Source organism: Amia ocellicauda, chromosome 9 (assembly GCF_036373705.1).
Source record: "Amia ocellicauda isolate fAmiCal2 chromosome 9, fAmiCal2.hap1, whole genome shotgun sequence".
Lineage (NCBI taxonomy): Eukaryota > Metazoa > Chordata > Actinopteri > Amiiformes > Amiidae > Amia > Amia ocellicauda.
The window spans coordinates 20,915,550-20,943,049 of record NC_089858.1 but is presented as its reverse complement, the minus strand read 5'-3'; the positions used below and the strand labels follow the sequence as shown (position 1 = coordinate 20,943,049).

The following is a 27,500-nucleotide window of genomic DNA, read 5'->3' as shown; positions in this document are numbered from 1 at the left end:
CTTTCATGTATGTATTTCATTTAAGATTAATAACCATTTCATTTCTACCGATATGATTTTTGTTTAGTGTTTTGGCAGCTTTAAAGCGATGGTCATTTTAAAAAGTAATTGTAACTGTTAATTTCTGTACATTAAGGCTTTATTAATGTAAAAAAGTAAATAATAACAAAAAATAAAAAAGACATATCTATAGTGTGAGAAAGTACATATGCCTTTTTTCACCCCCTTCTTATTATTTTTCTACAGTACTCAGTGGATTGTGCTCCAATGACTGCCCAAGGAAAGTCACAGTAAGTCTCCCTTAAATCATTTCTCATGTAGCCGTCCATCTGTAGCTGAAAGCAGTGAAGGATATTTACTGCATATGGCTTTTCCAAGTGCATATAGGAAAGAGTAACCAAGTCAAGGTGCCTGCAGAACAGAATGCATTCGTAGCATAATCAGATGATCTCTAAATACTCCAAAGAGATCATTGGCGATTGGGAAGACAGATGGGGGTCTGGGCAAAGAACTAAAGTACTGTCATGTGGCAGCTGTGACTGACAGTAATGCAATTCATTTTCACTTTGTTTTGTTTTGTTTTAATGGATAAGGCTGAATACGGGGGCCTGATATGTTAAAGTGGTATCTGTGAAATCTTAATCACATGACTGATTTGCTTTCACAAATTCCAAGCATAGATGACTGTTGACAGGTTATTGTCACTGTCTCTATATACCCCCTTAAATAAGACTGACTTTTCATAATGATCCCAGTCTGCCATAAAAACTGCCGGTGAACACAATTTTATAGACATTATTTTAGGGAATTCACTGTTAAAGGGTGTTGAATAAAGCCAGCAAAGTTAGAATCAAAGTAAATTATGTTAAAAGGAGTCTTTGGTGTTCCTTTAGAAACCCTGACTGACAGAGCAGCTTTCAGACCATGCCATCTATTGTCACAAGCACCGGACTATAACATTGATTTAAATAGCAGTAGTAAGAACACTTAGCTTTCTTCTTACAGAACATGACATCATTATAACCATAATACCCAAACACAGCAGATATTTTCAATGATAGAATACTCTGTCCCTTCAAATAAAACAGGTTTGAAGGTTTGATTGACATTTCAGGGTGAGTGCTCTGCCAAGCTCCCTGATTGGCTGAGCAGTGTAAAAGTCTGTGTACATTACCTTCAACATCAGGCACAGACAAAATAGTTGCACACAGCTGCTTCAGCCACTTCCTACATCATATCTGCACATTAATGTTTTTTTTTTTTTTACTTCACATAATTGATGTCACTTCAGTTGTCCAAGAAATTTATAATTTATAATTTACGCTACCATTTACCTTTTCCCAGAAGTACAAAATGTATGTGTTTGGTGCAAAATGTCTCTACATTCTCCTCAGGCATCCAGCAGTGACCTGCAGAAAGATTGATGCCTGTGACATCTCAAATATCAGTGACTTTTCTAGAAATACAGCTTACCTGCTTTATACAATGTACCTTCTTTCTGTATTGGTTTCAATCTTAACATCTCAAGAAAGGATTTTTGGACTGTTTGCCTGGCACAAAGAGGTTAACACGATTATTTGCTGGACTTTCACCTTGAACTCCCTAGGTTTTTCTGTATAAAACAAATGAAATGTCTTGGCCAAAGGCTTGTAATTTTGCTCATCAACATAAACTAAGCTCTTCATACAGCCTTGAAGTAAATCATTTTTCAATGCCTGTCTACAGTCCAAACCTTATCATTTTGTTGCAGTTATTTCACGTACTGTAGAGAAGCATTTTTTTTTTCTTCACAAAATCGTGTTCCTAAAAGTAAGTTGTCCATATTTGGCCATATCTTCCCCAACTCTCCACAGCATCCTTCAGAAAAGACTCACTTGAGCAGTGAATTATACACTAGTCATGAAGGGCAGTATGTCTCTTCATTAGGGCTGACACATAATAAAGAGAGGTATTTGGCTTGAAAGCCTGTGTTTTGGGTGCAGTAATGAAAAGGTATTACAGTCTGTCAGAGGTATTATTGCAATCCTTAAACAGCTCTAAAACACAGCCAGTAACTCAGAAAACATCTCTGAATTGTATGGGCTTGGCTTGAACCTTTCTTCATATCATCAATGCCAGGATACTAAATATATATATATATATATATATATATATATATATATATAGATTGTTTAGTTAGTCTTGCTGTATGAACTTGCAAATCAATTTCAGATCCCTTTTTCTCTCGCTGTGTGTGTGATTCTGATAGTTTTTCAGATGTATCTACTTGGTTTATCAGGGGTTCCTGCTGTTACTTTTAAGTATGGAAACCTTCCTGCTGGCAAAACAGCATTTATCCACACAGTTGGCATAGAAAAATGAGAAGCCGAACTGTTGACAGTGGTGAAGGTAGTTAGTTTTGGGTCCTTTTGCCTGTAGGTTTGAATGCAGTCCTTGTGGAGATGTTCAGTTCAAAGTAAAGATGTGAATATTAAACAATCTGTGTAAACATTTGGATAAAGAAAAATTATATTAAATATTCTCCCTAACATTAAAACTAGTAGGGAAGACATTTCCAGGTTTTAATATAAGAGGTAGTGAAGAGATTGGTGCTATATTTCAAAATGCCATTTTAATCCCTACTTCTGCTTACTAGTGCATGTATTATCTTGCCATATTGCATATGTATAGGTTGATCTACTTTTTCAATATCAAAGCATTGAGGATATCCAGGATTAGTTTATGTATTCTAGTTTTGTGTTCAAGTCTTCCTGTCTCTGTAATGCTCTGGGCCTTTGGTGATATGTGTACAGAATTGTGCACCCTGACATAGGGTTTTGAAAAGCATGGCAATTGACTTTAGCTACAGACAACAAAACAGGATTCATATTAATGTAAATACTGAGTAGGCTGAGTAAGTGAAGAACTGAAGTGAAGGTGACTAGTGGCTTCACTATACTGCTGTGCAAATGTAGTCAGAGCTGTCCAGTTCTGTAGTAACACCACCTATTTCAGAAACAAATGATACGTGGTGAAGACCTTGCTAATCTCCAGAGCTAAAAGACAATTTGGCACCTAATGTGGGATGTGAATGTTATCAGCTTTCAGCAAGTTCATTCACAAAACCCTGTTTAAGTGCCTCACTGAGCCTGCAAATGTTGGCCATTTTATTTTTAAATGCTAATGTAATGGTAAATAACTAAAATGGTTTAAAATACACTTGGAAAGTTCCTTTAAAATAATGGTTGCTTGCCACATACACCCTTTACCCGACATGAAGGTGCTTGTCACAAATATGTATTTTTTTCTTTAATGTTCACGCTGAAAAATATATGTTTAACTTTAAAAATATCTGCGTATGCAGTGGTTACATTTTGTCAGGTCAATCACAGTTGACACATCCAATGACAAGGTTTGGCTGGTCCCTGTACTGCTGAATAAATTATCTGCTCTAGGGAACTGTCCCTTTCCACATGTCTAATTATTTCTCCTCCTGTCTGTGCTTGTTTTGCAGCCCTTTGGCGTCAATCAGCCTGGACCTTATGTCATGTACACATCCGTCGATGCCAACGGATACCTCAAGAATGCATCAGGTAAGCAAAGCAAACACATCCGGCTGCCGTTCTGAACCTTCCAGTGCCTTTTAGGATCTCTTGAGTCCAGGGGAACAAGACACTCCTACTAAAGCGGCGCAGAATAAAAACCGTGAAGGCAGAAGGGATGTGTGGTGAGGTTTTTGCTGGTGATTCATCTGGCTGATTCAAGTGAAAGCCCCCTATCAGCAGCTCAAACTGCGGGGACTAATTGACGCCTCCTTGTGTCCTATTTTCCTGATAATAGCACCACCACCCACTCCAAGGTTATCATCTCAAGCCAACAGTGTGGATAGAGAGTTTCCTTTGATAAGCAAAAGGCAGGGAGGTCCCGCTTATTCAATTCCCATCTCCATATTAGCCTGCGCCACAACTGAAGCTATCGATGACAACAAAATACAAATTTCCTCCATACAAGGCTCCTCACTGGCACTTTTTCCACCTAGTAATCTAAGGGTAAATGTTATGCATGATTGAGCTTAAATTCAACATGAAAGATAAATGTCATATGGATGTGCTTTATTTCTGCCTTTCTTTTATGTTATTCAAATTTCCCTTGCTCTAGTGACTCACAAGTATGTGGGTTTTGGTTAAGATGTGTTCTGGTGGCAATTGGAAGTCACACATTCGCACATGCGTGTGCATATGTACAGACATGGAAGCAATCAGCGCATCGTTGATGTCCTGGTGTCATGTCTTTTAACCCTGATCAAGGCACCTCTCTATGCCCTTTTGTCACATGGAGTCAAACCACACTGAATAGTCTTTCCTGAGCCATGCAGAAAAAAGTTTGCAGCTGCAGATTAATGCTCGTGACAAATCATCGTACATGATATATTCAACTCAAGTCACTCTTGAGGCTGTTAAAGATGACAGGCTCATTTTTAAATAAACTATTAACTGGATTAAAGGGCAAAATTATTCCTGGATGACGTTGCATAATAGATTTCAAGATATGTGGGCTGCCATAAAGATACTATAATTTTAATGTGTATTTTTGATGTACATGTTAAAAAATATGATTTTCATGAACATAACTGCAGTTTCCCGTGTTAGGCATTCTCACGGCTCTCTCAAGTTATTGTTTGAATATATTTGCAGTGTTCTTTTTAATTATTGCTGTAAGACCAACAAAACCAATGTACAAATCTAAAAACATCATCCCATGGGTTTCTCAGATCTGAAATGTTAATATCTCGGATTTTAAGTTTGGAAACATCTCCCATCGGTATTTTGATTAGATTTGATCACTTGTGTAGTTATCTTTACAATTGCAGATAAGCTCTCTGCCTCTTTTTTTTTTTAATTTGCAATAAAGGGACCATTTCTTTATCCCAAAATTATCAATATTCATTAACTCTCTTTGCAGCATGTTTCTTTTGCTGTCTACCTCCATCGACATTTTGTTTTTAGAATACCTTGCTGTTGTGAAATGCGGGAAGCTAGAGCTTAACTGTATGTGTGTTGCAAGCGATAAATGCTGCAGCTTAGACTGATGCATAACCATTGTTCCAAGACCTAGATGAAGTCTTGAATGGCATGCAGCTAAAACTGGCTGTAAGTGAAGATGTTTCTGCTTTGCTGGGCAGGAGATTGGCAGCATTATTCTGCAAATTCCCTCCAAGGGACATTGTGGCTGTGAAGGTTTAATACACTTGGAATGCACTGAAGGGCTCTCTGCATTGCTAGCTATTCGGCTCAAGAGCATTTCTTCAGTTCACTCCTTTCCCCCCACAATGTGACATGGAGTGTCTTGTGAGGCTGATGCAGTTATCTCCCAGCTGTTAGCAACACAAAGGAGAAAAGGCACTGAAATTGAGCAGCCTTATAATAGCAATAAGAAGTAAGCATTGTGATTATTATGATTTCAAAGCCTGTCAGGAATGCTTGTATGCTGCTCTTTTTCTAATGAATATATAGGATCTTATTCTCAAAAACTATACATACATGACAGGCTCTTCCTGCATTAAATTCCATGCAGTCATATTCTCTAAAACCTTGGTCGTGCCAATGACTGGCCTACTTTATTTTTTTCATAAAAGCGGCAGTTCATCCTTTTGATAAAGGGATATTATAAAATTGGATTTCAGACATTGTCAATTTTTTTGAGTGAGCGAAAGTTGTGTTCCTTTTGGTTGAAGTCAGGAACTTTCTAATGCTAACAGCTTAACCTCTCCTAAATGTTCTGGTAAGACATCATATGCTGTGATTTTGGCAGTGTTCTCCTAGGCAGAACCGAATTCGGCAACATCGCAAAAAATAAAAAATACAACCTACAAAACAAATACAGACCCAGGGGGATTCTGCAATGCAAATCTATTCTTAGACAAGCCCATTCCTCTCATTGCTTAAGTTGAAATCTCAGAAGAATATTAGTATTCATAAGAGGTTTGCGTCTGTATACTGACAGTCTGTACCAATTACACCATGCCAGTGTTACGTTGATAGCATTCAAAAGTGTGACCACCACCCCCTGGGTCCTGATCCACAAGCCCTCTACACCTGTTATTTAAAGGCAGGAAAAAACAGACGTTCTCTGTCAATACAACTCACTATGAAACTATGAATTTTAAGCTGCACACCATAACTAGGCTAGTCCTGAGAGTCCCTTACTTATCTATCTGTCAGAGTAAGAAAAATCTGAATTCTGTGTTTCATAAGAGTGTTGCTAGTCGTGTTTTCATGAAGGAACTGAACTATACAGATAGGTGAAATAGTCTTATGTTAATGTTTGGTGTCCCCTCATTGTATTGACTGTTGTTCCAATTTTCTGAAACTGCAGTCTGTTTGTAGCTGATTGGCACACCCTTAAAGGGTAGTCATTCAACAATCATACAGAAATGTGCAATGTATACAACATCAGGATTGTGTTGGTCCAAAAGTCCTCTTGAAATAGCAGTGTTGAGAGAAAATTGCTCATAATCAATGTTATTATCAAGTCCTGTACAGATTCTTATTGGGTCCTTTTTTAAACAAACTGAAATGTACTTCCTTGATCAGTAAGTATGGCGGCTGTCACTTTTGAGATGGTGGACAGATTATTTCTTGTACGTCTGCACTACAGTCATTTTGAACATGGACAATGATTACTGTAAGGGTAATCCTCTTTGCAGATCTGGTAACATTTGTGGATTTATCAAGAAAACAGATATGATTCTGATATGTAAGGGTATGTCAAGATACATTTTCATTATATATCCACCTTCATCAAAATAACTGCAAGTCAGAAAAATCTATTAAAGGTTTCTTATATCAGTAACATCTTACAATAATAGGCACCAATTCTTAATTAATTAATGTATGAATCCCACAGGAATAACATTAAGGCCTCATGCAATTACACTGAGTTCTGATGTTGATCACATGTATAAGCCCTAATGACAACCTAGTCTTTAACCCTATAGATAACCCTGGCTCTAACATTGTTATACATGTGATCAACATCAGAACTGAGATTAAGTGCATGAGGTATTCAGGTCTTATTCCTGTGGTATTTATACATCAATTCATTAAATATTGGTGCACATTATAGTAAACTGTCACCCAGATGTTATACAGAGACTAGATGAGCCCTAGCAATAAGTTGAAATGTTTCTTAGCCTTTTGAACTTGGGATTCGACTAACTTAATTTGTAATGCATTACTCAGAAGATAAGTGTAAAAAAATAATCGAATTCTCTTCTAAGCAGCAAACAAACAGATATGATATGTGTGGTTTACAATTATGTTCAGAGTGGTAAGGTTAGAAATGTAGCCGGAATCTGATTTTCCATCAAATGGTTTCTGTGAAAAAGATAGTTAATTGAGGGAGTCTATGGACTTGACACCATCGCTGAATTCCTGTTCTGTTTCTATTATAATCCAGTCACTTTCAGTTGGTAGTCTTGTCATGTTCCTTCCACTTGTAGCCTTCGGCTCAGAGGTCCCTGAGGGTGACTGAATGCATGACTGTCTGTCTCCCACCCTTAATACACATCATGTCCAGTTCCCAAACACAAAATCTGTGCACAGAGGAATAATGGAACAGTCACATTAGCACAGTTTTGAAGTGAGAGTCCTGCTGTCTGGGGAAGGCTGATTGTTTGTGATTATTTTGTTTGAATGTTTGTTTGTGTGTTTGTTTAGTTGGTATTCCTCACTATCAAGTTTGGCTCCTGGAGGCATTTTGAAGGACCTCTGGCATTCAGGTCTGAGCCAAGACGGCAATATTTCTAATTTTCCTACAGCTGTTTCTGGGTTTTGTATCAAACAACAGCCTTTTTTGTTATAATATATTTTGACATTTAGATTTTCTTATATATAAATTTGGCTGTCTGCCTGGATGTGTGTCTCTGTGTCTATGTGGATTAGTCACAGCAAAACATAGCAGAGACACCTTAGATGTACAGTATTTGGATTTACAGTGTAAAGTTTCAGTATAGTTATAATCACTGCTTAACAGGAAAAATATTTATTGTGATATTATGATATAACAATACTTTTGGGAAATTGCTGACTTACTGACTTCTCTGCACAGTACACTAGCACAATTTGTTTGAGATTTTTTTATTCTTCCATAAAATCCGTAATGTAATGTTTGTGTGTATCAATACTGTTTCCTGTGTTTATTATTTCTATGTGGTAATATGAAGGTCATCTTCATTTCCAAGTATTTGTAAGTTGCAAAGAAGATTATGTGCTGTAATGTTTTCCAGAGGTAGCAATGTCTTGCTGCATTTGGGGTTTATTGTGCTGTAGCTCCACTCTAGCAGCTCTAAAACAGTCTGGAAAATGAGGTCAACAAGTAATCTGTGTCTCTGGAACTGTGGTCATTCTTTAATAATCAATGGTTCAAGTGAGGGGTGAAATAGTTTCGGACATCTCAAGATGTAGTGTGGTGTTATTGCCACTGCCATGTAGAAGCCAGTGTTTTATTTTAAAGGCTTATACTTTGACCCATAAGCCCTGTTTAAATAGTAATTATAATACTGTTTAACATGTCAATGATTAACTAGATTTGTGTGAATACACATCAGTTCATCATAGGTCCGCTAAAGTCTGTATTCAAGACACTGTAAATAGAAGTCTCTTTGTTAGTCTTTAATAACTAATCATTTGCATTTGTTTTGAATTTTGTTTACAACAGTGATGGCTGTTTTAATTTCCTGACTGTATGTAAACTTATGGGTTATTTCTGATATTGTTTTAATTAAGAACACCAGCAATGTACTAAGTGAAAGTACATCCTGCATTCCAGGTTGTTAGCTCATAATTGATCTGAAACCCCATGAAGCCATTTCCTGAAGGATTTCATGTGAATCCACATCCTTAGCTTTAATGTTCTCCTCAATGCATGTGGCTAGACTTATTTTGTGTCCTTTGTCAACCTGTGAGAGTTTCTTTCTCACATATTTCTTTATTCTATCAGTCCCGAAATGAAAATGAAAACCTCTAGTCTCATCAACCTTATTTTGGATCATTACTACATCCAGTCCCAGTGGAAGCCAGGATTGCTAGAACACTTCTTTGGAAAGAGGGGGAAAAAAAAATTAAACCTGCATATGTTCCAGAAATGTCATCCCATTTTTATTAATCGGGTTGTAGAGGTTCATGCTGTTTGGCATGATACACAGATACATAGTATTATGAGTTGGAATAGTCTGCTTCCTGCATACAAAAGGCTTTCATCGGATAAATGGAAAAATAAAAGGATTCGAACCGGGGCTGTATAAAAACACCCTTGTCCTTCAGAGACTGTGGCTGCCAGGCTGATGAATGGGACCTCTCTGCTGTAGGTCTGCAGTATCCATAGTCTCTCTCACCCACAGCCTGATGTTCTGCAAGCCTAGCACTCTGAAGGGCGAGAGAGAGTAGGGGAGTGCAATCAATAACCAGCTTCTGAAGCTCCACTTAGCAAATACTTTTAATTAGGGGAATTAGTAAGAAATTAATAAGCCAACCGTTAATCATTTCCAATTCCAATACACTGCCTGCACACAAACGCACACGTGCACGCACACACCGCCGTCCGTATTTGCAATAGCCAGGATGCACGAAATTGAAAGTGTTAAAATCTCTCTGATTCAGCCGAGCTAACCAGCTGTAGAGCGGAGAAGGATTATTATTGATCAGGGTTTTGTACGCTGAGTGATTTTGGTTGCTGCAGTCAGACCATTAAATTCTGCTTGTCTGAATAGAAATTCGTGGAGGCGAGGGATGCGGGGCTACAGGGAAAGTGGCACAATGCTGGATTAGCCAGAGCTTGGAGAACTCCTACACAAACACACAGATACACGAACACACACACACACAGGCTCACACAGGGTCTTTATCTCATACACTCATAGGATGCACAAGACACCCTCTCACAGATCATACACCTACACACTGTACTGTAGCACTTTCACTGATAAATCCTAGAAACACGTTTGAGGCAGCAACAAAATAATTTTTATTCAGCGTATGAACACCCTCGTTTTACCCGCCATTATCTTTTATTAACCTGTGTTCTGCCTGGTTATGTAAAATATGCATGGAGAAATGTACATATACATATATATATATATTTTTTTTTTTTTTTTTTTTTCCATGCCAACAATTGTGTGGCAAATTCATAATACCATTGTGATTAAGTGAATAGAAGGGTGTGATAATACAATAAATGGATTATGTCAAAAGATTACATTTTACAGGCTGTTTAGAAAATAAATTCCATGTTATTCATCATAGCTATAACAGTGTTCTTGGTCAATTTCAAAACACAGTTCTGAAATCCCAAAATAGCAAACCTTCCTATTACTGGCTGGAGTTACCACAATATCTGGTCTTTTGTTATCTTTTAGAAGCACACACCCTCTTACTAGTGTGAGAGCCACTACACAAAACCACAATCTTGTCTTCAGTGATAAAGGTTCCTATGTGTACCTCCTGTTGTCATAAGCTACATCAAGACCTCTTAATCTTAGTGCTTAGTTTTTTCTGCTTTCCATTTAATTGCCTATTATCTGTGATGCTTCTCCTATGTGAGTTTGTTATTGGACGTAGTTTATTCCTTCAATGTTTCACCCTATTTTTTATGTAAACCTGTATTTTTCCACAGCGAGAAATGCTATGTAAATTTGTACTCTTTCTTTAATATACAATGTACTCCTCGTGATCAATCTAATTTTATTATCTGGGTGGGTTTTATACCCCTATTTTGCATCTTTCTCTTCCTTCCCCAAATTTTGCATTCTCTGTGTTGTTGATGTCTTATTTTATTTTAAACTCACCAGATTCAACCCAATATCAATTTTGTCACTAAATTCACCCACTTTATTTGATTAATGCTTCCTGTTACACAGGAGGCATTGTACTATATTCATTATCTCTACATGTATAGTATAGATTTTTATTTTCCCTTTGAAAATGCAAGAACTGCTTTAAAAATAAAAGTGTCTCATACGCTCTCTAGCCATTAATTCAATTTTAATCAATTACATTGCTTTCAGAAAACATTAAATTATATCTGCTTCTTTATTTATTAATCAGAGAACTCAACTCAAATGACTGATTTTTGCAAATTAGAATCCTTATGTACATTGCTGTTTTTTTGCTTCTCTTGAGGGATATCAGAATAAGCAGACAAGCAGTAGACAGTACTCTGTGGATGTGGCACTTATCTGAACCAACCACAGATCTGTTCTTTGCAACAAATCAATGTCTAAATCTTCTACCATTTTATATGAGCTATAAACAAGCTTCAAAGCCCTTGTATTACAATCCTCCATCAATGTACAACTTCATCTGTATCACCCTTATCCTTAAGACCCCAAATCTTAGCTGGGAAACCACTTGTTCTAAATTATAAATTTTTGTCACTTATTTTAGAAACAGAACCGCCTTGTATTCATGTTTGCTTTTTAATTCTGCTGCTGGAATGCTTTTACTCTACATTCATACACAAACTTGATTTTTTTTTTCTTTCCAAAAGACCTTTAGGAACATTTAGGATACTGAGTACTAGTGGCTTGAAATGTGTATTTATGTCGAATAACATGCTGCAAGAGAGCCCTAAAACAGTGGCATCAGCAGATACACCTTTTGCTCTCTGCCGTTTCACTGTCCCCAGTACAGCACCTCAGTCTTGGGAAGATACCTGCCATCACTAGCACAGCCTGCCAGAAAGCCGTTCACATTGTGAATATGTGATAATGACCTGTGTGGCTCAGTGAATACCGTATCAGAGAGGAGCTATACAGTGACTGTAATTAGAAGTTTCATTAAAACAGAGCAACACTGAATGAGGGTTTTTGGGGGGAAATTAAATGTTCTGCTCCTCTTAGTAAATTATTTATGGCACATTTGCAGTGTACAGACCAGATTTATTCAGTGCATTAGCAAGCTGGGTCTCAAGCAGTTGACATTTTCTAGTTATCGAAAAAAATGATTTTAGCAGCCACCAACCATTCGTAAAGACTTGAGGCAGTCACTTAGAGACAGGGTACTTTGCTGTATAGAAAACTAAGAGAAATAACCTTAAGTTGTGTAATGGGCAGGATGTCTGTTTTTTGCTTTTAGTGATGAATTGTTTGTTTGGGCGTGCCCATACTGGGAAAAGTGGAACATGCTGTGACATTTAGTTGGCCAAAACAACTTGTTTTGCCTGTTTGAAAGGACTTTTAATGGTTCAAGTACAGATATGATTAAAGTAGAGTGTTACTGAACAGCTGATGCAGGGGAGGGGGCCTCAGTGCTTTATGTGAAGGGCCGGTGCACAGTAGGAAACGTATAATTTAGCACCTGGATGAGCTTTTATCACAAAAAAGAACATGTCTGAATAAAAAGGAGTAAAAGGAGTAACTTCGCACATCTTTCCCCACAAACCTGGGTGGCCGTAACATCTTCGGGAGCCCTCCACCCAGCAGTGGATCCACGATGGCTGATGATAATGACAAGCAATACCTCTGGGTTTACCCCTGGTTTTCTTCATCTTGAAATAACGATCTCACTGCAGGTGAACTTCTTGGTCCTCTTCTTATGATTCTCGGTCTGACATCTAGCCTTGGGGTTGGCATATATATAGTCTACCATGGACAAAAACTCAGAGCAGGTGGAAATATTACAGAAGAAATCAAAGGAGTGAAAAGGGGATGGAGTGCATTTGGAAGAAATGGAAATCTACCCATTTGCCTGAAGAGAAAAGTATTTGATCAAGACATACTACCAGTGCTCATTCCTTGGTCTGGAACCTGGTCACTAAACACAAAAATGTGATTAAAACAGCAGAAACCAAAAGAAACATGGAAAGATGAATGTTTGGAATAACAATAAGAGATAGAAAAAGAAAATAATTGATCAGGTAAAAAACAAAAACGTGACCTGATTGAAAATGTTAAAATGGCAATGGGCTGCACACACTGCAAGGGAACTATCGAATGGATCACAAGAGATGAAAAAAGATGGGAAGATGAAATAATAAACTTTGAAGGCATGACATGGAAAAGAGAAGCTATAGATCGAAGCAAATGGAAACATCTTGAGGAGGCCCTCATCCAGCAGGGGATTGATGATGATGATGATAGATATCAAACACCCATGATGCTGAAACAAAATATATGTATTGCCCTTTTTCACCATCTTTCACTGCCTACAAGCATTTGTTATTTGTATGGTTACATTTAGAGTTCACTTAAATCTATTTAAGTAGCTAACCTGCACTGTTTGTGGAAATGCTTTTAAACTCACAAGTCTGTGGAGAATTACTACACCATTTGTTTTCATTGACTTGATGTTTCTTTTAATAAATTATGTACCCGCAAGTAAGGTATGTCCAGACACATTCCTCATTGAAACTGTAGCCAAGGGATTTTATCATCGCATCCTACTTACTGCAGATGTTACATCTTTAAGAAAAACAGAGAAAATATAAAATAACTGAAAATATATTATAGCTGGGATTACATTTATAACGGCTTTATTTGTACACACCACACGCCGTTTTAAGATACATAAAAATGCTTCTAAACTCTTTAAAAGGATTTTAAACATCAAACGCTAGCTGAACACATTTTAAAAATTAGATTTCCATGTGTGCATGGTGTTACAGAGATTATCTGTAAGAGTTTTCGCGATGTGGTTTAAGGTTTTTATGGCAGAAATATGTAACCCAGCAAAACTGAATATTGTAGTATTATAATGCATGTTTTCTAGTAAAATACTGGTACATCTGCGAAATTTTAATTCCAGATGGAAGTTATTAGCAAGCACTTCAAATTCAGCCAAATAAACATTTCTAAATTAATTTAATTAAAGCTATATCTTTATTTGAATGCAGCTTACTTAAGGCTAATTGTTTTTCGTTTTTATAATTGACATTAGGCTAACTCTTAAGTCTTGTAGTTGTAAGTGCAATTGGCTGACCTTTTAAATTCTGTTGTTGTTTGTTTGTTTGTTTGTTTGTTTTTTCAATGTTGTATTATTTATTTTTCTTGGGTAATAGTTTGTAGCCTGTGCAAGATGTATATTATTAGAAACGGCAGAATTGAGCACTCACACGGGAATAATGATGCATCTGTTAGGAGGATTTAGTAAGTGAAAAGATCCGCCCTCTACTAATACATTATAAATCAATTATCAGTGGCACCAGGCTTAGATTTCTTTAATGTTTTCTTTTTAGCCAATTAGCCTGTCTGACTGTGTGGCAGCAGGGAATTAGTCACACACATAAAAATCCATTCCTGCACAGTTACAAATGTAGACAGATGCACGCATGAACACACCTACAAACACACACACACACACACACACACAGGTGCAACTCCCCAGAGTTCCTCAGTCTTGATTTTCAGACATTGTTATAAATGGTTTGCTTTATGTCATTGGTACCAGAAAACTTGGGCTCTAACACAAACTGCACAACACAGAGCTAAAGATAGGGAACAATTGTATTCATTATAAACTGCCTGCCACCCACGTCTTGAGATATGGAGGTGGCTTTAAAAGAATCAGCCTACAAGCCTGCATTGAATGAACCTTGATGAGCCATTGTTTTTGGAGAGCATTTTTCAATTACATGTACCAACCGTTGTTGTGCATTTACTAGAAGGTTTGTCTTTTCTTATATTAATGGTGACAAACTGGAATTAAAAAAAAAAAAAAAAGATAATATTCCGATTAGAAATTAGTAGAGGTTTATGGAAATAAGTCTCATCTCTGAATAGTTTAGGAAACGCATAAATAAACCGTTAGGTCCATAAATGTTTGGACAGAGACACAATTGTCATCATTTTGGCTCTGTACACCACCACAATGGATTTGAAAGGAAACATCCAAATTTGGTGAACAGTGTAGGAATTACACCCATTTTTATATGCGTTTCCCCCAATTTTAGGGGCTCCAAATTATTTGGACACACTAACATAATCTTGAATTAAATAGGTAGGCGTATCTCTGTCGAAGTCAACAATCAAGAGAAAATTTCACCAGAGTAAATACAGAGGGTTTACCACAAGATGTAAACAGGAAACATGAAGACCAGATTAGAGTTTGCCAAAAAACAAGAACCCTGTACAGTTCTGGAACAACATCCTATGGACAGATGAGACAAAGATCAACTTGTACCAGAATGATAGGAAGAGAAGAGCAAGAGAAGAGGGAAGGAACTGCTCATGATCCGAAGCATACCACCTCATCTGTGAAGCATGTTATCACATGGGCATGTATGGCTGCCAAGGGAACTGGTTCCCTTGTATTTACTGATGATGTGACGGCTGACAAGTGTTTAGGGCTATATTATCTGCTCAGATTCAGCCAAATGCTTCAAAACTCATTGGACGGTGCTTCACAGTGCAGATGGACAGTGACCCGAAGCATATTGTGAAAGCAACCCAAGACTTTTTTAAGGTGATGATGTGGAATGTTCTGCAATGGCCAAGTCAATCACCTGACCTGAATCCAATTGAGCAGCATTTCACTTGCTGAAGGCAAAACTGAAGGCAAAACGCCCCAAGAACAAGCAGGAACTAAAGACAGCTGCAGTACAGGCCTGGCAGAGCATCACCAGGGAAGAAACCCAGCATCTGGTGATGTCTATGGGTTCCAGACTTAAGGCAGTCATTGACTGCAAAGGATTTGCAACCAAGTATTGAAACTCACAATTTAATTCATGATTGTTAGTTTGTCCAAATAATTTTGATCCCCTAAAATTGGGGGGAACTACCTATAAAAATGGGTGTAATTCCCACACATTCTCCCAATTTGGATGTAACTACCCTTCATGAAATATGAAAGTCTACACCTTGTGGTGGCGTACAAATACAAAATGATGACAATTGTCACTGTCCAAATATTTATGGACTTAACTGTACATTTGTGATCAGGTTTTGGTTAATTTCGTCTCCTGTTGGGCTAATGCTGTTCTGTTGTCTCATAAAAATGTAATTTGGAGGCATGGTTTCCTTCATTTACATAATACTTTGTAATATTTAACAGCAGTACTACGGAGATGGGGACTGAAAGCTTTACACCACACTTCAGGAAATGGCACTCAATAAAGTCAGTTGTCCTCATGTTTTAAAAACCAATAGTCAATAATAAATACTCTTAAGTTTTAAATACAGTAAACTATACACTGCACTTGCCTGCCATTGATTGGTTTGCTGAATAGAAAGTACCTTAAACTGAATCCTTTCTTACAAAAAAAGGAGGCCTAACGATTTTTATCATTGATCTGATTAGAGTGACTTTTACCATAAGTAGCTGGAAAAGTATTTATCCCCAAGATAGGTGTTTCTTATAATCTCTAGTAAAACCTGGATCTCTCTTTGATTTAGTAACCGGGATTCTTCTATAAACTCTTTCACACAACTGTCTATTAAAGCTGGATCACAGTTAAGATTGTACAGTGATCAATGTTTCACCAGCTCTCTGCTTGATCTGAGAGCCATTTTTATTTTCACCATGTAATTAATATACAGCTATTATAAATATTTCAATTCCATGGAAACAACAAACATTTTTTGATACATCTAAGAAGGCCTCAAAATGAATGCTGTCTTGGTAGGAAGCAATAAATATGTAATTGACTAGGCATCCAGACGTATTTAAAGAAATGTCTCAGACAAGCTTGCTGTCACATGGTCATTAAATAATTGAAGCTATTTCTTTCTCCTACATCTTTGACAGAAAAAGTTCATAGCAGTACAAAAAAATAAACCTGCTTACCTACTGTGCCTGAGCAACGGATACATTTTTATTTTTATTTTTTTGGTTAATTTTTGTATGCTGTGTTCTTTTTTGGAGTAGGAGGTTAGCTTTAAACATAAATAAAATTCTTTTTTGTTTGCTTTGTCCAACATTGTTTGAAAAAACACTAAAGGTAGAGTAACAAATATTTAAAATGAATATAGCAAATCTTAAATGGTTTTAACTTCTATGCATTGAATTGTTTGAATTATGTTTTTTTTATTTGCCTTCCAGCTGGACAGCTCAGTCAGTCAGCCCATCACGCTTTACAGCTGCCCTACACAGTGCTGGGATTGGGCCGCAGTGCCAACTTCTTGGATCATCTTTATGTTGGCATCCCTCGTCCTTCAGGAGAGAAGGTAATAGCAGCTTGCTTCAGTTGTGGCCTTGTAAAGAGATTTTCACATTCTGCTCATAGTAAGTGAATACTAGTATTTTATAGCAGGCGGAATGCCTGCTGACAGTTTTTCTATATTCCCACATGTACCAGCTTTCAAACAGAAATACCTTTCAATCCCCAATTATTACAGAAATTTTGAAATATTATCATAATTTCTTGAAACCTCCCTCCAGTGACTGATTTGAATTTATGAACCTTCTTTTTCTGTCAGTTGAGAAAAAAAAAAGGCTTTATTAAAACAGATTAGAATTGCAGATTTTTTTCTTCCTGTTCGCACTAAGTTCTAGGGACATTTAAATTACAATGGTATGTTAAATCTGAATAAGGGAAGGCATTCGTAGTATAGCACATTTTATTCATGTTTCTCATCTTGAAACAAAACAACCAGAATATTAACAACACGTGTTGTTTGATGCATTTACATCAGTTTCCATTTCACTTGTCATACTTATCACCTGTAATGATTTCCAGTGTTAACTCTTATTTATGTATGTCTTAGTCCTTTTTTTAAAAGATTCATTAATTGCTTGCTTTCAGTTGTGCCACATTCATAAGATTAATAATATTTAAAGTGTGCTGCACCTATCCTTGATGTGTTAGATTGTTTAAAATGGGATCCACAACTATATTGGAAAGCTATCCTTGATTTTTACATACAACCAATTAATATTTAGTCCTTAATCACAGCTAACCAACCTTTTTGGTGAAGATGAGCTCATTATTAACAGACTAGCCAATTAAAGGTTGTATAAACTATATATGAGCACTTTAACCATGCAATCCTTTAATGCTTGCAATAGAAATCCAATCAATGACAAGTTGAATTATTATACCACATTTACTTTACACAGAGACGAAAAAAAGAAATAACAGTACTTATGAACATCAGAAGGCTAACACTAAGGAAAGACCATTCTCACCATTTTACTTTTTGACTAATTGGTTTCCAGTTAAAACATATTAAAAATGTTCCTAGCCAACATGGATTTCTGAAGAGGGGCAAAAAGGCGATTACAATGGATATGTGGTATTTATGGGATTGCATAGGTGCTTCCTCCTTGTATGATCTATAATACTGTTTGCTTCATGGTGCTAATGGAGTTGAACATTTCAGTTCAAATCTGTTGAACACACAAGCCCACAGTTGTGACCTTGGCTGGGGATTTGTTTTTTTTGGTTGATATCCTGATTAACTTTTTCAATATCTTTCTTGGTCTCCATTTTTCTTCATTGTTACAGACACGATTCCAAGCATTTTGCCAAACTCTTCCGATCTCTTGGAAAAAACTGAGACTGAAGGATGGAATTTTCAAAACTGAAAACTGTTTTCCCCATTTCATTTTGCTAAATGATGAATGCCTTGTTTGAAATGAAACCCTGCCGTTTCCCCCGAGGGCAATGTTAAAATCCAATTTTTAATCTCAGTGTGCTTCTATTTTGTTACTAATTGCCGGGCTTAAACATCTTGCAGTGGCAAAAATTAAGCAGAATTACAATAAATAATGGGGGCAAAAAAACATTTGATGCATTTATTTTCATGTTATAGTTACTAGATAATATAGAAAGCTCTGAGTTTTCAGCACAGGTGCCCTGAAGTCATTTAGAAAAACTGTTTTTTACATTGTCCTTTTCTGACCATACTCGGTGAAGTTTTAATGATAGCTTTCTCTTCATAGGATATACGCAAGCAAGAGTGGACGGCAATTATTCCCAACTCTCAGCTGATTGTCATTCCATACCCTCATGACAACCCTCGCAGGTAATAAACACGACTTTCTTTCTTTTTTCACATAGAATAAGTCTTTAAAGTTTTTAATTAAATCAGAGGGAAGCCAGTTATAGCTTTTAGAGCTAATATATGCTGGCTGCATTCACTGAATTTATGAGTTGTCTTATACAGCCTAACCACCTCTGGGAGCGATGTTTGCTTTCGGGCCACAGCTTAAACAACAATAAATCATGTCACTCTGATGGCTGTTACAGGCAGTTTGTTGCAGAATATTAAAATGGTGTAATTTTCCATAATTCACAGATTTTTATCTCCTAAAGTCCTCTTTCTTAGAGATCCATCTTGTGAAGCAGGATATTTGCTACCTTTCCTGACACTAGTAGGAATCATTAAGAAACAGAGCAGCTATCTTAAATGATTAGCCTGAGAGGAAGAAAGCACTGCTCACCCTCCCGCTCTGCCGCCACGCACAGACTAGTGCACTTATACACAGATTTATACAAGGATGATTTGAAAACCTCTGAGCTTCGTGTAAAAGAAAACCCCCAAAGACCATTGCTGTTGCAACTATTAATGTCCCTTATTACATATATTCCAACACATGTGTTACAATTCCCTATAGCACTTGGTTTTATATTTCTGCTAGTTCTCCTCTCTGTATATAAGTCTATATACTATTTCACACAAAGCATTGAGGCAACATACAGAATACAAAAGACAACTGGACCAAAGTGTGCAACAGCAGTAAATAGTATATGTAATGGGGTGTAGGCCCACCCTTGGCCTTAATGACAGCTGCAATTCTTTATGATAGATGGCTGGAGGGAAAGTGAGATTTGCTCTCGTGAAACTGTTCCTAGTGCAATAAGAGAAGGTAGTCCGTTCCAGTGTGGTCAATCCAGTCAATCCCAGAGCTGTCCAGTGGGGTTAAGATCAGACCTCTGAGCAAGTCTGTGAATGTATGAACTCTTGTCACAGTCATGGGCAATTCTAGCAATGCGCTGTTGTCCAAAATATCACTCTGTGTACTGATGGTTATGGTGCACTTCCAACAAAACATCCAGACACATAGCATTTGACTTCTACCCGCAGAGATGGGTGCCTACCATTATGTTTTGTACAATGCAATGCGTATTGAGCTTTAATAAGTAAAAAATCAGTAGAGATCTTTTCTCTTTTTAGTACCGTCGGAGTCGCAAAGGTTTACTTTAATGAAGTCCTTTTAGATGCTGCTTTATAAATATTTAACCAGCAGAACTGTTCAGACCTGGGAGATCAAATGTAGTGTTTAAATGTGTTTTACTTTCTTTCATTTTATATTGCAGAGACTTGTTTAATGAAATGACATGGAACTGTTTCCAACAGTAATAAAAATATCAGAAGGAAATATCTGAACTCAGACATATCTTAGGATTCTGAAATCATTTTTTCAATAGTATTTAAATATTTGGCACAGTATTCATATTTCAAAGGATTAGGGAATGGTCCATAATCCAGAAGGTAGTACATGCTCTTTAAATTAATAGCACATTATTAGTAGAATTTCCATGGAAAATCATGTGCTATTATTTGTATCAGTTAATGTTTAAATCAAAGTAACGCTCTCCCATAACTGGCATAGTAAACCTTTGGGAATAATGACTTCTAGACTTCCAATTACATTCATGTCCCAAGCTTAAACATTTGTATTTATTTAAAATAATTACACTGGATTAATATAACATGGAGACTATTAATGGGGAGGTAGTTGTATTGGTTAAAGAGGTTATAAAGATTAACATAAAAAAGATGTCTCTAATTTGTCAGATCTGTACGTCAGTTATAAGAGGTAATTATTTCCGCTCTCATTGTTTTTTTTTTTTTCCTTTTTTTCAGCTGGAGTGCCAAACTTTACTTGACCCCCAGTAACATTGTGTTACTAACCGCCATTGCACTAATTGGAGTGTGTGTATTTATCCTGGCTATAATTGGCATATTGCATTGGCAGGAAAAGGTACGTTTAGTGAAGTATTAATGATGCTTTAACAGTGACATCCATGTTGTCCTTTGAAGTCACAGAAAATGTGTGTTCCCTTTGAAAGAAGTCCCATCCACTAAATACAGTTTTGCTTTATAGATGCAACCGTGTTTTCTTTTTTCTTTTCTTTCTTTATTTTGCTTTAATTGCTCTATTTTCTTCTCAACATGGCATCTGTTGTTGTTAAGGTTTGTTCTCTAGGTGTTCTGTGTCTGTAGCTTTAACCAGTCATCAAACTTCCAGACCTGAAATAACCTATGCAGACAAATAATTGGTGTCTTTTCAGAACAGTTAACAATTGTTACTCTATTATGTATACTGTTAGGCATAATTGCTGCCTGTTAAGAGAAATAATCTGGGCCAGTAAGTTTATTGCAGTTGACACTGCATTAGGCTAACATTTTGGCACCATATCTAAAAATTCCAGATCATAATTATATTTTATAAATAATCATTCCTTGCCATCTCTTGATTATAATTTGATTTAAATAACTATTCTCTTGATGGATGGGTTCAGGTAATAAATTAACATTGTTCATCTTTCATGCTGTTTAATTTGGCAAGTTTCTATCCAGGTTTCTTTTCTTCGTTTAGCTATCATTGCTTTTTGCACCACTGCTTTCCTATCGCTATGGCCCCATCTTATATAACTCATTCTGCCCAATAATGTTTAGCAATTGAAGTAGCTGCAGGAAATAAGAAATTCTAACCCTTCACACCAGGAAAAGAAGCAAAAAAAGAAAAAAGAAAGAAATACTTGCAAATGAGTGCTTCTCCACACCATTAAAATATATATTTTTTTCATCGTACCAAGAAGGGAGATTTAAATATGATTAATCTATTTGTATATGCTATATTATAATAAAAATCTGGTTCCAGGGGGCATATTTCTCTGTAAGAGCTCTTTACCCTCTTATTGCTATTCCACTTACTGTTGATCTGAAAATGAACATACTCAATCTCTATATCCTTGTACATTATATAACTGCTATAAAGAAATCATATTCTTTTTAATAAACTTGTAAATAACAATATTGTTGGTGCAGATATATAGTACCTTGGGGAAAAAAAAAATCACAGACATAGAGACGTGTATCTAATGACCGAGAAGCCTAACTTTTGTCCTTAGAAATCTAATTATTCTTATGTTGCCAGACATCAAGTGACAGCAAGTACTGAAATAACATTGTTAGTCTAAAAGACAAAGAAACAAACACTTATGCAGTTTAAATATTTCAATATAGCTCCATACTTCAACTAGCAGACTAAAACACAGCTAGAGATATGGTTATACTATTTATAAACTGATCACCATATTTAAAGTGTAAATGTCCAGCCTTTGTTTAAAAATAGTGAGGCAGGAGAGATTTGGGAGACCCAGCTCAACACATCCCTGAGTCATTGTGTTTCTACATACAATTAGAACCAGGTGTGTGCAGCTAATATGTGTGTGTGTCTATATATATATATATATATATATATATATATATATATATATATTCTTGAGAAGATCTTATAAATCTTGAATTCACAATATACAGACAAAATCATCTCTCATGTTTTGAAAAGCACCATTTATCTGTGCAGTTAAAATATAATTTAAATCTTTCATTTTTACTGTTGTTGTCGTGGTGGTGATCTGCTTTCATTATGCTATTCCTGCAGAAGAAATATGAAAATGGGCTAAAAATAAATTGGCATACTATAAATAACCCATAAAAGGTATTCAAAAGTAGTGCAATATGAGTATCTCATGATATGATGATACAATGGCAAACTCAATAGAATTATAATTACATGCTAATTCAGGCCACATCCGGCAAATCTCCAGACTTAAGAAAAGCTCTCTGGCTCCGGGCAGCCAGGTTTTCAGTTTTCCTCCATGTGTTAGATAGTAATCATACATGCAAACACCTGCTCCTCATTCATGCAGCCAGAAGGGTAAATTAGCACAGGTTATGGAATTTACCCCCGTGTGTCAATCTTAACTAGCCTGGCATCGGTCAGAACCCAGTGTTCATCAGTGTCTGAAACCTTCTCCACCGGGTCACACCGTCCCGATTTCATGACCCAAGCATCGGCATGAAACGCCAAACTGGTGCCGTCTATTTAGTCACCTGAAACCACTGGGGGAAAAAACGAGAGACTCAGAATTTCTCATGGAACATAGACTTCTGTGTGTCACAGGCTTTTAAACACTAAATGCATTTAAGTCACTTTATCACTACAATTATCCTGAGCTCCAGCCACTGTAGGTAAGATAAATAGGTAGCGCTTGTGTTAAGGGGCAGGCAGTGGAACAGCGCTGATGAAAAGAAAGTGAGCTTGAGGTTGTTGCATTTAACTCTTCAGCGGTCTGCTGCCTTGTGTGCTTTAGATACCTTTGCCATTGAATGCCGTACAGTTTTTATTTATTTTCTTCCTCTGTTTAGGTTCTATGTAAAGTCTGCCCTTGATGTTTTGTACTAATGGTTGTGTGTATTTGTGTGTCTTTCTCTTTTAGAAAGCGGATGACAGAGAGAAGAGACAGGAAGCTCACAGGTTCCATTTTGATGCCATGTGAAGACTTCTGAAAAAAGTGACCACCCAAAACACTTCCTGCAGTTTGACCAATAAATATAAAATACCATCGGTGGTGGTGGTGGTGGTGGTGGTGGTTGGGGGTATGGGATTAAAAAGTGTGCACTTTCCATATTACATTCAATTTCTGCTATTTATTAATGTAAAGTGTATGATTTGTTTGCCTGTTGCTTAAAAAAATGAAAGGTTCTTTTACAGTAAGAATGGCATAAATCAAAAAATGGTCCATCATTTCCAAAGAACAGTTAAGAAGCAAGAAGTCCTTAGTGTGTTATTTTCTGTTGTTCTCTTCTTTATTTAAATATTATATTGGAAGCCTTGTTAAACTGCGGGGCCAGCATCTGACATATTTTATTGTGGAAACAAACCCTGAAGCGTGTCACAGGAAAAGATCGACAATTGACAATTCGTATCCTACAACGAGATTTGTTATGGATGTGTATGACTAGTGCACACCTCTCTTAATTGCAAGCAGTTCAGCCATGATAGGACTTTAACTGAAGTCGGTACTTCAAATAAGCGAGAAGATCAAAAAAATGAATACATGCAAAGCTTCAAAAACGGGGCACTCTTTCTTAAGAGAAGTAGTGCTTTAAAACGATGCATACTTTTATAATAAGAGGTCAAGACTGAAAACAATTACATAATGCAAATAAAGCTTTTAAAACACTTGAAAAAATAGATTTACAGCAACATATGCATTGTGAAAGCAACATCCTTTCAACCCATGAAAACAAAGCACATCTATCTGTCATAATATGTCTTCTTCCGCTGTCAGGCACTTTTCTCACCTCCAGAAATCCACATATGACATTTGAACAGCCTCCCTACAGGTAGGCAGAGGAATATCCAGCACAACATTTTTCCCCTCTAGCTTTGGATGATGAATGCCTGACTTCAGTTTCAATAAAACTGGTCCTTAGTTTCTGTTATCCAAACTGATTGACACTGTGAGAAACAGGCAGAGGAGTGTGGAGGAATTGCAAATAACAATTCCTATGGATAACTGGTCCTGCTATTTGCAATTAAGCAGGGAGCACTGTGTTCATTTTGGCTGATTTTGCTTAAACATTTATACCGTTTCACAAAAGAAGGTTGAAATTGTCCTGTGTACTATTGTAGTCCAGCACTGGCTTTTACACTGCTGTCAATTATAATTCTGATATGTACCATATTTTCGTTCAGAAAAATGAACTTGTACAATTTGTTGAATGTGTTAAAAGGAGTAGTATTAAAGAAAAATGCACTCGAGCAACAAACTACAGTTGATCTGAAATGGATTATATTCAGTCATGGAAATGCAAGGTTAATATGTGCTTTCTGTCATTAATGTATATAAGATTATGACGACACCAGTGTTTGTATGCGCGTGTGTTTCATTTAACATTGATCTATTTGAGTGGTTTAGTGTTCTATGCACTCCATTATTTACATGGTTTAACTGGTCTCACACTCTGCATGACAGCCAGGCAGAGAGAGATGAATGTGATTGTATTGCACTCTTCCATGGTACATTTGGTGTTGATCCCTTCAGCCTCAAGATAACTACTTTCGACTTTTACCAGTGATTCCTTAAGCTTTGTTTGCCAAGTTGATTTTCAACAGCAGTCTTTTCACGCAATGGAAAGTGTCTCCATATACTGAAAGGAGTGCCAAGCAACTGCTAGTCCTACCGAGTCTTTAAAAAATAGAATGTCATGGTAGTATTCAGTTCTGTGGCATCACGGCTGTTTCTTCACCAGCTGCAAGCTACTTCAGACCGACAGCAACTATGAGGACGCAGCACCGCAATACCGAAAGAGACTGTAGTCAAAGTTCAGTTGTATCCCTGGATTCAGTATTAATATTTTATTTTATTGTGTTGCTCTCCTTGGTTGCCAAATCTCAGAAGCCTGAAATGTTAAATATGGCTTAATATAGATTTACTTTTTAAATAAATTGTTTAAGTGATCAGTGAAGAGTGCAGTGCATACTTAGGGGCACATCCCAGGGTGTGTAGGGTGACCAGTATGCCCCCCAGCACGCTGTGCCAAGAGGGGATCATTTTTGTCACTTGTTTCTCAGACATCACATGTAAATAAGTCAGCGGGGGGTCATAAACATTATATTTCAGTGATTCAAAGAGATAATATACGTGTCTGTGTGTGTGTGTGTGTATGCATTAAATTAACTGAAAAGACTGTAATTGTCTATTTATTTACATTTTTTATTTAACTTTGGTGTAATACTGGTTTAATGAGTGATGCTCTTCAGATGTATACATACTTTATTTAGTGTCTGTCTGCACTTTTGTAATATTTAAACTATTTACAATCAACTGCAATATATTTGTGAACTACTGGGTACTAAATGTCTTATAAACTGCATAATTCATAGGCATCGTGTCACAGTTTCAGGCTCAATATAAAATCAGTAGATAGTGCATAAGATGCGTTTGCTTGGTTTTATTTTGGTTTTGGTTTTATTTTGTTTAATTTGCACCAGTCTTATTTGCCAGTTGTATGTGCTTTTAGATGTAAAGATATGTCGATTTAAACTCTTAATTTAATTTTTTTGAACTAAATGTAATTGTTGAAGGAATGGGTTATTAAAAATATGAAAAGTTTGAAAACTGGTGTTGTCGCATGGATCTGGTTTCTCTCAGACTTCCACACTATTGTATTATGCTGCTCATTTTTCCCTGATTCGTGGAAAACTGGAGGTACATATTATATACAGCTCTGGAAAAAATTTAGACTACTGCAAAATGATCAGTTTCTCTGGTTTTACTATTTATAGGTATGTGTTTGGGTAAAATGAACATTTTTGTTTTATTCTATAAAATACTGACAACATTTCTCCCAAATTCCAAATAAAAATATGAATGGAATAGAATGGCTGCCATACATGCAGAGATGCTGATTTAAGAAAAGTTTGCAGTGATCTCTTAATTTCTTTCCAGAGCTGTATGTTAGACAGTTGTGCTGCACTGATATTCCAACAGCGAATAAGCCAAAAAAAGAGCCACTGTAACCATATTACTTTGACACCAGGGGGCTGTTTGGGACACCTTTCTACAAATATCTACAAATATCCAACGACAGCCTTTCAGATGGATGTCAGTATTCCAGGTATTTTGTTTTCTAGTATACACTCACCTAAAGGATTATTAGGAACACATGTTCAATTTCTCATTAATGCAATTATCTAACCAACCAATCACATGGCAGTTGCTTCAATGCATTTAGAATGTGGTCCTGGTCAAGACAATCTCCTGAACTCCAAACTGAATGTCTGAATGGGAAAGAAAGGTGATTTAAGCAATTTTGAGCGTGGCATGGTTGTTGGTGCCAGACGGGCCAGTCTGAGTATTTCACAATCTGCTCAGTTACTGGGATTTTCACGCACAACATTTTCTAGGGTTTACAAAGAATGGTGTGAAAAGGGAAAAACATCCAGTATGCGGCAGTCCTGTGGGCGAAAATGCCTTGTTGATGCTAGAGGTCAGAGGAGAATGGGCCGACTGATTCAAGCTGATAGAAGAGCAACTTTGACTGAAATAACCACTCGTTACAACCGAGGTATGCAGCAAAGCATTTGTGAAGCCACAACACGTACAACCTTGAGGCGGATGGGCTACAACAGCAGAAGACCCCACCGGGTACCACTCATCTCCACTACAAATAGGAAAAAGAGGCTACAATTTGCACTAGCTCACCAAAATTGGACAGTTGAAGACTGGAAAAATGTTGCCTGGTCTGATGAGTCTCGATTTCTGTTGAGACATTCAGATGGTAGAGTCAGAATTTGGCGTAAACAGAATGAGAACATGGATCCATCATGCCTTGTTACCACTGTGCAGGCTGGTGGTGGTGGTGTAATGGTTTGGGGGATGTTTTCTTGGCACACTTTAGGCCCCTTAGTGCCAATTGGGCATCGTTTAAATGCCACGGCCTACCTGAGCATTGTTTCTGACCATGTCCATCCCTTTATGACCACCATGTACCCATCCTCTGATGG

The 27,500-nt window shown here is 36.9% G+C and overlaps 1 protein-coding gene across 1 annotated transcript in view; it reads left to right on the top strand.

Moving 5' to 3' along the window:
• Positions 1 to 26,116, top strand: part of itfg1 (integrin alpha FG-GAP repeat containing 1) — a 105,673-nt gene extending 79,557 nt beyond the window's left edge. Inside the window, exons 13-18 of the mRNA XM_066713711.1 lie at positions 247 to 290; positions 3,494 to 3,572; positions 17,010 to 17,134; positions 18,852 to 18,934; positions 20,780 to 20,897; positions 23,425 to 26,116. Coding sequence (XP_066569808.1) covers positions 247 to 290; positions 3,494 to 3,572; positions 17,010 to 17,134; positions 18,852 to 18,934; positions 20,780 to 20,897; positions 23,425 to 23,484 — 509 coding nt within the window. The 3' untranslated portion in view covers positions 23,485 to 26,116. The remainder of the gene's footprint in view (positions 1 to 246; positions 291 to 3,493; positions 3,573 to 17,009; positions 17,135 to 18,851; positions 18,935 to 20,779; positions 20,898 to 23,424) is intronic.
• The last annotated feature ends 1,384 nt before the right edge of the window (positions 26,117 to 27,500 follow it).